Below are 10,424 nucleotides of genomic sequence, written 5' to 3' on the forward strand. Positions count from 1 at the left end.
TGACAACGCTAAGTACTGTGGGCTCTTCCTCTGGCTGGCCTCTGCCCAGACCAGTCCTCCCAAAGGGCTGACCAGTTTCTCCGAACACAGAAGGCGGGCTCCAGCCCTGGGCAAAGGGATCCATGTAGATCCTTGCTGAAAGAGGAATGACTAATGAGAGAGAAGTTTGATTCCAATGTCCCTGCCCGCGCCGTATTTTCCTGACATCTAGAGAATTCGTGGGCACACTGCTTTCCGTTTTTGTCTTTTTTGGAAGGGGGCCTGTTATTCTTCTCTATGCCTGAATAAAGATGGAGAAATGGTGGAAAAACGGGGAGGATATCTGAACCTTTAAGGCAAATAAGGAGAAGACCAGTGTATGGGGTGAAACCTCCCACAAGGCTATTTTTCTCTAAGTACATGGGTCGCCTTGGTCATGCAATGAAGAGGACCAAAGGCAGATCAGAGGGGCTGTGGCAAGTGTGGCTGTGCCTTGCTACCCTGAGCTGAGGCCTGTCTCTGAGCTTTGGCTGATCCAACGATGTGAAAGTCGCCAGCCGGGCCAGCGCTACGCCTTCCGTTCTGGAGGGGAGAGTGGGGTGAAAGAAGAAGATGGGAGATAAATTTGTTACCCCAAGTCCAATCAGTGTTCCAGAGCTGAGGTCAGATACTCCTTTGGTCCCGGTGCCCAGACTCACCTCTCCACCCACCTCTTTCCCTTGCCCTGGAATATTCTGGCGCTACCTGCCCCACCTGCAGCTCCCCAACGAGGGCACACACGCTCGCAACCCTGAGCGTGCGCACCAGCTAACTTCCTTCTCTCCTTGGAGTGCTGTCAAGTCGCAGACCTGTAGTCCCTCCTGTTTGTTCTCCCCACTGTCTGGACCCTACCACGATGAGAACAATTCTCTTCCACGCCCGTTTTCCAGGAGGACTCTAAGCAACCTGGATCCATCATCTGTGCCTACCGGAGCAGTGCCAGCTCCTGGCAGATGCTCAGTATTTCCAAAGGAGGGGCAGATGGGATCACGCTCTGCCCATTTTGATGTTGTTTCCTAAGAGGAGACTGAGTGTCTACCAGGGCCTGATGAGTAGTTTCCCCCGCTCCAGTTATTGCCCTGGCGTACCCACAGTTTACAAATCTGGGGCCCTTCTGGTTTGACTTCGTCAGCCATGAGTAAACCAGGAAGCACTGATTTAAAGCCCTGCCCTCCCATGCAAGAGAAAGTCCCCTGGGATAGAAGGAGCTGGCACCAACTCCATGAAAGCTGCAGGTCGGGCCCTAAACAGGGCGATCTGCCCACCCAGCGGTCCACTTTCACACTTCCCAGCCCAGCCAGGGACCTGACATCCGTGCAGGAGCCACAGTTGAGACCTGCCCCGCCCCACCCCACCCGGCCAGCTTCCTCGGTGAGAACACCACACATATCCTAGAGGGTCGCTGCAGCTCAGAGACGCTCCCCAAGATGGCTGCCATCTCAGACCAGGCAGTCGTGCCCTCCAGCCTCAGCGGTATGGGGTGGAAGCAGTTCTGAAGGCTGTGTGCGCGTGCATGTGCGAGTGTAGGAGTACACAATGCTATGGTTCCAAGGCGGTTCACAGGGCAGTGTGATCATGGATACATGGGCCTGCAGTTTGAATGCCGTCCTTCTCAGCACAGAGCTCAGAGGCAGGACACACAGGCAATGCTTTGGGCTTCCTATTTTGTTTATTTCCTTTAAGATCATAAGACCACCTCCTTGCAACTTCCAGAGAGAAAATACAAAACAAGAAACAGACTTGGTTTCAAATGCATAAACAGTGTGCTGGAGTATATTACTGATCACATTGTTCAGAAGAATGTCAGCTGACACCAGGGCACTTCAATAATATTCCTGAGGAATAAACACGATTTCTTTTTCTTCCCACTGGGATGGTCTCAGGTCATTGCTCCTGTAACAAAAACAAGGACACTTGGTTTAGAACTGCAAGGGCTGTGAGTTGAAAGCCCTAAACTGCAGCTTTAGGTTGGACCCAAGGGACTGGCAGGGGCCCAACCCTTCCAAGCAGTGCTTTGAAATTGCCCAAGGGGAGGGTTGAGCATGCACCCAGGCGCCTGGAAGACCAGGTCCCAGGACCAGAGGAGAAGGGGAAAGTGGAATGGGCTCAGCACTCAGTCCCTGCTAACTGCCCTGCTACAAGTTATCACAGGGAGCCACGGGCGAGTGACAGCAACATGAGCCTGGAATCCAACAGCCTGCCAAGTAAGTGATCCTCGGTGAGAATGCTTTCTCACTGCGGACTACGGATAGCAATGGCTGTCTCTCAGACTGTGGGGAGTCAGTCCAGAGAGGAGGAGTGGAGAGGGAAAGCCCTAAGACGGCCCAGAGGGCACATCGGGCGCACCCATAGCAGATGCTCTAACAGGACCCCACAGCCCGCGTTGGGATCGTGTGCCCTTCTCAGGGAGGGGAGCATGACAGCATCAAGGCACAGGCTCAAGTTCGGATGAAATTACAAGGCCATTTTGGAACAGCACACACAAGGCTGTGAAACCTGTAACAATATTTTCCACAGTAACTCCCAGACATTAAATATAATATGCATATAATCACCCCTACATCATCACCCATGACAACTCACTTTGGAACAATACAAACCTTTTAAACAATTAAAAAAAAAAACCAAACCCGAGGCTGCTCTCCCAGTCCCTTCCTATCCTCCCCAACGCTCAGCGCTCTGGTGCCAGGGACGTGCAGAGTCAGAGAGCAGTGGAAACTGCCTGTCGTGGGCCTCCGCGGCCATGCAGCTGCGCCTCTACTTGCACTGCCCCTCGATTACCTCACCCTGGCTTAAGGGCAGAAGTGGTTCGTTAGCATGGAGGGCAGGGAAAGGCCTGCCAGGCTCCCTCGCCAGCCAACCCTCCCTGCTCCCAGCGCTCCCCCAGCACGCACAGGCTGGTCTGCAGGCAGCCAGCAGGGCACAAGCAGGTTCGCAAATGGAAGCTGCTGAGCGGGGCCGGGACTCTGTGACCCGTGTCTCCAGCTCTTGACCAGAACCAGACTAGGACACTCGCTGCCACCACAGTCCCGCCCTGCCTGTAATCCTGGTGGGACAAGGAGCAAGTCCGTTACTCTCCCTTAGTTGGTCTCAGCCAGCTGTACTGGCCAGTTTTCACTCAGATGGCACCTCGCATCCTAACACCACTGTCAAACTCTGTTCATAAGCTCCTCTGATCCTCACAACAACCCTAGTAAGCAAGAGATGATGGCCTACATTCTATGGACACGGAATGGACACTCAGAAGTGAGCAGACTCGAGGCCACAAAGGCAGGAAGTGACGGGTGGGCCAGGACGCTGCACCCTGCCTGGTCTTCAGGCCTCTGCCTCTGCCTTTATCATACTAAGTCTAGTTCAAGGGTCACCTGGAAACAGGAACAAAGTCTTCAGTGACGGTTGCATTGTTACAAAGGTTTTTCTCTTAGTAAGCCTGTGGCCACTAACCCTTATCTCCCCATAGGGCAGACACCTTACACTCCAGTCACTTACTGTACATTAATTTGCGCGCCAATTACGACCCAGGCCCTGGAGAGACTAAAACAAAAAAAGACCCACTCAGTCGCTGAGGAGCACCAGGCTTCTCCGATCCCTTCACCTAACCCACAGTAAATAATCATCTAACACAGGCTGCTGGCTACGCACAGTATGTTAAGAGGGATGTCTAATAATTTCCCGGCTTTTCTGAGCCATTAAAAACCCGTCTGAAGACAAGGACTTCAGCAGAATCACGTGAGCCCTTCCAGTCCAGAACCTTCCAGTCTACCCTTCAGTATAAAGCAGGTTAGTGGCTCTCTTTGGACTTGAATGTGTGTGGGATATTTATAGGTTCTTCTATGATCTTGCACAAACAGTGCTTACAGATACAAACTTCCCAGAGTTTTATTGGTTCCAACAGCTCCCACGTGAGTATATGTCGGAATGCATATGTACATCTGAAGGCACAGGAGAGGGACTCCACAGCATTAACCAGTGATGGTATTGCTCCAGGCCCCAGGGCAGGAACAATCTCTCATGACACACATGCTTTATTGTTTACACGTAGCTCTCTCTGAGGAATTTTCCAGGGGCGCAGGAGAAAACATTGTTGGTTTTTTTTCCTTGGGAAAGACAATGAAGCAAAAATGTGTACATACTTTGACAAATTTTCCATGAAGAAGATATGGAGCCTGGAAATCGTGCTGACAGTTGGAGTAGGCCATCCCCAATCCCATGCCAGAACCAAAGGCTAGTGGCCACATCCTTCCTAGGGAACAGGAAACAGAACATCCCCACAGGGAGCGATTAGGGGATGATAGGGTCCTCTTTCCACTACAACACACTTGCTTAGGGGTGAGTAAATATTGTACATACATCAAACCAATGACTACAATATACTAAACACTTTAGGCCACATTTAATGGCCAAAAGAGCTCTGTTAGTAAACTTATTAATTTAGTAAAGTTTATAAAGTGCCTGTGCTACTAAGTTTAAGGTCAATCAGTGGTACAGTATGAAAACAGACAGAGGTGAACCTTCCAATTTTTCTGTTATCAGATCTGATGTGGGCTTATTTTAACTAAATTATTAACTTTAGTAGCAGCAATAATCTCTCAATAAAACTCAAATATTTTACAAATATGTAAAAATGAAATAAAAAACAGCTTCACAAGTATTTATATACTTTACGCGTAGTAAGGCATGGGTTAACTTCAGCCAATACTCCAAATGATTATATCACATCAGCACAATGTGTTAATTATAATCCTCTAGTCCCGTATTCCTAGCCAGTTCTTCATGAAAAGTGGCATCTATTCAATATGCAAACTTCAGAAGTTCTTCCACAGAATGAGAAGGGACATTGCCTGCTCCCTGCTTGGGAGAACTTTTGGCCAAGAAGCATGTGTATTTCTGGTCCACTTGTTTTCATTGCTAGCAGGGCTCTCATTTTCAAGTTCTTTAGAAAAACTTGCAATTAATTAGAAATATTTGAAAGTGTAGATTTGGTCAAATGATTCACTGGCATAAAGAACAGAGCTTCAAAGTGCTATCCTAGGGAAGACTTCCGGAGCCCTGACTCAGTGCCCAGGGGAATGCTGGAGATGCCCAAACCCTATTCGGCTCCAGAGCTCACTTGTCACTGGCCCAGCCCATCCCCGGGAGAGGACTGGCCTGCCTTCCTCCAGGGTCTCCACCATCCCCACGCCTGCACGAAGGCAGTCTGTTGGAAGAGAAGAGTAGCACTTACTTTTAAAGACGGTAAGGGAGAAAATAATTCCTAGTCCAAAACCAGTACCTGCAAAAAAGAAGGAGAAGCATATTAAGTCCCATCAGGCGACAAACAAGAAAATGTGTGTGATCAACCAGAACGTCTTTTCTGCGGAGCCGATAGCAGAGTCGCTTTGTTCCTTTCCACCCTCACAGGTTTGACGGATGCCTTTTGTCCCCAGGCCACAATCAGAGGTAAAAATGTTATTCACCTTTCCGCCTAGACAAGCCGAGAACAGACCAACTCTGTCCTGCCTTCCAGAAGCCTCGGGCCTCCTAGGCTCTCCTGTCCACCTTACAGAGGAGCACTCCAGCAAGGAGGGTAACTACACAGTGTCCACAGGAAGCAGCCGGTGAGTGACTGCCGCTCTTTAAGGGGAGGGGAGGACCCCCAGGGCCGCACTATCTCACAAGCCCAATCCTCTAAGTGTCCTCAACTGCACATGCTATTTCCCACTCCTCCTCTTACGCAGGGCATTTTAAATCACTGTCTTTTCAAACGAAGCTAGCTTTAACTATAAAGAACACACAGAAGCCTAGTTCAATGAACTTGTAGGGGAAAAAAATCTAATTTTAAATCAAATACAATAAGGGATTAAAAACAAACAAGCAAGCAGCCCACTGCCATCAGGTTGAGCCTGACTCTCAGCGACCCTCGTCCTGGTTTCTGCAGCTGTAAATATTTATGGGATTGGTCAGTCTTTCTCCTGAGGATGAGCTGGTGAGTTGAACTGCCGACCCTGTGATTGCTGACCAACACCAACCCCTGTACAGTGCCATGGGAGCTCCTTAAAGAATAGAAGCAGCTTGGAAAGTCCCACTTAAAAATGACCAAATCCTCACTTTTACCAATTACTTTTCAAACTTTAGCCATTTGGGTACCACCTTGACAATTTATGCTAAAATCCACACATCATCTACACTCTTAGTTACTTGTTTATTTATTTATTTTAAAAAAATCATTTTATTCGGGACTCGTACAACTCTTATCACAATCCATCCATCCATCCATCCATCCATTGTGTCAAGCACATTTGTACATTTGTTGCCATCATCATTCTCAAAACATTTGCTTTCTACTTGAGCCCTTGATATCAGCTCCCTACTCCCCCCTCCCTCATGAACCCTTGATAATTTATAAATTATTTTGTCATGTCTTGCCCTGTCGATGTCTTCCTTCACCCACTTTTCTATTGTCTGTCCCCCAGGAAGGAAGTCACATGTAGATCCTTGTAATCAGTTCCCCCTTTCCAACCAACCCTCCCTTTACCCTCCCAGTATCACCACTCACACCACTGGTCCATCTGCCCTGGATTCCATGTTTACAGTTCCTATCTATACCAGTGTACATCCTCTGGTCTAGCCAGACTTGCAATGTAGAATTAGAATCATGATAGTGGGAGGGCGGGGCCGGGAGGAAGCATTTAGGAACGAGAGGAAAGTTGTATGTTTCATTGTTGCTACATCGCACCCTGACTGGCTCATCTCCTCCCCGAGACCCTTCTGTAAGGGGGTGTCCAGTTGCCTACAGATGGGCTTTGGGTCTCCACTCCGCACTCCCCTCATCTATAATTTGACCACAGATTTCACAGAAGAACCCTGAGCAAGCAGACCAAGAGAAGCAGAACAGAGTGACACATGATGGGGACTAGACTTTCTGGAACAGAAGATAGACGAAATCTTTACACTACTGTCCTGAGATAATATTTAAACCTTAAAAATATATCATTCCCCTTTATTTTTGCTTTTTAAAGAAAGAACAATAGTTTAGCTTAACTAGTAAAGAATGTTTGCTTGGAGCATTATGCTCTTTTAAAATCTATTAGATTAAAGGAATTCTGGTGGCATGGTGGGCTACCCATTGAACAGCTAACTGCAAGGCCGGGGGTCCAAACTCACCAGTCACTGTGCAGAAGAATAATGAAGCAGTGTTGCTCCCATAAAGATTTAAGGCCTTGAAACCTAGAAAGGCATCTCTACTCTCTCCTACAGAGTGGTTGTGAGTTGGAACTGACTCTCTGGCAGTGGTTTATTCTGGAACAAACTGACAGGAGCAACTCCAAGGGTCAGACAGGAATCCTGAAAAGGCAGTGAGCTTATGTTCATGGGGGAGGGACAACTCAGAAAAGGCAGGTGAAGAATGGTTGTACAAACTGAAGAATGTGTCAATGTCACTAAATGGTGGGTGAAGAAACCGTTGGATTGCTGTATGTTTTTGCTGTGCATATTCTTAACAAAAACAACAAAATAAATATCTTAGGGGAGAATCACCTCACATGTGAGAGTTATTTCATTATCAAAAAAGCTCTACAAGCCAAGGAAGCAGCAAAAAGCTGATTTATTTCCTCTTTTAGATTGGCAGAGTAATTTTTTAAAGACTTCTCCTGAGACCTACTCCAATGTCCCCGTCCCCCTCTACTGAGTGTCCACTCTAGGGTCTGGCAAAACCCTTCCTAATTCTCACCTCCCTTGATGGTTTTCAAATGTATGCTGCTGAGATTCCAAGAGCTTTTGCTGTAACCATGATTTTAGGCTACTACAGTATAAAACTTCAAAGTCAACCAAATCTGTGTGTGTGTGTGTGTGTGTGTGTGTGTTAACTGTTTTGGGCGCTTTTTTTTTGTTAAATCACTTTATTGGGGGCTCGTACCACGCTTATCACAATCCATCCATCCATCCATCCATTGTGTCAAGCACATTTGCACATTTGTTGCCATCATCATTCTCAAAACATCTGCTTTCCTCTTGTGCCCCTGCATCAGCTCATTTTCTCCTCTCCCTCCCCGTTCCCCCTCATGAACCCTTGAAAATTTTTAAGTCATTATTGTTTTGTCATATCTTACACTGTCCAACGTCTCCCTTCACCCAGTTTTCTATTGTCCCGTCACCCTGGGAGGTGGTTATATGTAGCTCCTTGTAATTGGTTCCCCCTTTCTACCCGACCTACACTCCACCCTCCCGGTATGAACACTCTCACCACTGGTGAGGGGCTCATCTGTCCTGTATCCCCAGTTTCCAGTTTGGGAAACATCCAAATGGGATGTTTCCAGTTCCCATCTGTACCAGTGTACATGCTCTGGTCTAGCTGGATTTGTACAGTAGAATTGGGATCATGATAGCGGAGGGGAGTGGGGACAAAACATTTAGGAACTAGAGGAAAATTGTATGTTTCATTGTGGCTAAACTGCATCCTGACTGGCTCGTTTCCTCCTCACGACCCTTCTGTAAGGGGATGTCCAGTTGCCCCCAAATGGCCTTTAGGTTGTCCCCCCTTCTGCACTCCCCCTCATTCACAATGAAGTGATTTTTGTTCCTTGATGCTTAATACCTGATCCCTTCGACATCTCGTGATCACACAGGCTGGTGTGCTTCTTCTATGTGGGCTTTGATGCTTCTGTGCTAGATGGCTGCTTTTTTTTACCTTCAAACCTTTAAGACGCCAGATGCTATATCTTTTGATAGCCGGGCACCATCAGCTTTCTTCGCTACACTTGCTTATGTCCCCATTTATCCTCAGCGATCATATCAGGAAGGAGAGCACACAATGATATGATTTCTCCTACTTTGATGCCTGAAACCTGATCCCTTCGACACCTCGTGATCACACAGGCTGGTGTGCTTCTTCCGTGTGGGCTTGTTGCTTCTCAGCTAGAACTAGGAGGTAAAGGGCATTTATAGAGGTCTAAATACAGGCATGTATATATGTAAATATATTTATTTATGATGATGAGGAAATAAATCTATGAGCATATATTTATAGGTTTAGTACTAAGGTAGCAGATGGACATTGGGCCTCCACTCAAGTACTCCCTCAATGCAAGAACACTTTGTTCTACTAAACTGGCAGTCCGTGATGCTCACCTTCCCAATACGATCATTGAAGACAAATGGGTGCATAAGCAAATGTGGTGAAGAAAGCTGAGGGTGCCAGCTATTAAAAGATATAGCGTCTGGGGTCTTAAAGGCTTGATGATAAACCAAATCTTCCTGTTACAAATGCAGGGAACTTTACCAACGGCAGTAAGCTGACCCCTATCTTTCTGAACCATCTCACTCACTGTCACTGAGTCGATACCAACTCAGAGTGACCCTATGGGACCCTGCAGAACTGCCCTTCTCGGCTACGTATCTTTATGGGAGCAGAAAGCCGAGTCTTTCTCCTGTGGAGCGGCTGGTACTTTCAAACTGCTGACCGTGAGGTTAGCAGGCTAACTCATAACCCACTACACCACCATGCCTCCTTGCTGCAGAACAGCCAATTGCCATTATTTGCAGTCATTATGTTCTTTAAAAAGCCACTGTGAACCCGAAATTAGTGAATAATGAACAAGTTCTCTTAGAGAAACACAGGATCAGGTTCCTGTAAGCCTCTGGCCACAACATTTTTCCAATTAATCTGTACATAACCTTGTTTTTACATGTTTCTGTTGAAAGAGACCTTATTTCAATATATTGCTGTTATTCATTAACATTGAACGCATGGCTGCTGTACACGTCTGAATGAAGCTTATCCATCTCATTTTCTCCATAAGGACCATCGTGGGTTAGGGACATTAGAAAGCATCTCAACGCTACATTTGGGGGTCATTTGTAACAGTGAAACAAACAAACCAAAAAGAAAGAAAAGGAAAAAAAACCCAAACAACCAAACTGTGGCATTAGACCATGCTGAGCACACTTGTTTAAAGCATGAGAAGCCAATAATAAAGAACATAGCCAAACTCAACTTTGTAGCTGCTCCGTCCGTACATCAGTGGGGGAGCCCTGGTGGCATAGGGGGTTACGAGTTGGGCTGCTAACTGCTAAGCCAGCAGCTTGAACCCACAGGCGGATCCTCAAGCGAGAGATGAAGTTTTTAAGTCCTAAAAGGATTTATGGTCTCGGGAACCCAAAGAGCAGCTCTCTGTCCTATAGGGTCCCTAAGAGTTGGGATGGACGAAACAGCAGTGAGTTTGGTTACTACATCTGTGAACGGCTGTTATGAGTATTAATTTTGAAGTTATAGATTGTATTGCGTAGGCAAGCACACAAATATGGAATCAGCACACATTAAGAATCAACCAGTTTCTTTTATAACTACACAACAATTTAGTTGGTGTTGGCTTGAATAACACATTCATGTTATTTTTGCATGTTTTCTGATAATTCTTCTGTTCCATATA

General features: G+C 46.9%; 1 protein-coding gene across 1 annotated transcript in view; it reads right to left on the minus strand.

The window, feature by feature from the left end:
- Window positions 1-1,668: 1,668 nt before the first annotated feature.
- Window positions 1,669-10,424, minus strand: part of MICOS10 (mitochondrial contact site and cristae organizing system subunit 10) — a 42,501-nt gene continuing 33,745 nt past the window's right edge. The window contains exons 2-4 of the mRNA XM_045299023.1: window positions 5,243-5,290; window positions 4,152-4,261; window positions 1,669-1,911 (exon numbers count right to left, since the gene is read on the minus strand). Of these exons, the coding sequence (XP_045154958.1) occupies window positions 1,903-1,911; window positions 4,152-4,261; window positions 5,243-5,290 (167 nt within the window). The 3' untranslated portion in view covers window positions 1,669-1,902. The remainder of the gene's footprint in view (window positions 1,912-4,151; window positions 4,262-5,242; window positions 5,291-10,424) is intronic.

Source organism: Echinops telfairi, unplaced genomic scaffold (assembly GCF_000313985.2).
Source record: "Echinops telfairi isolate 266 unplaced genomic scaffold, ASM31398v2 ScPeMD7_7457;HRSCAF=8495, whole genome shotgun sequence".
NCBI classification, from domain to species: domain Eukaryota; kingdom Metazoa; phylum Chordata; class Mammalia; order Afrosoricida; family Tenrecidae; genus Echinops; species Echinops telfairi.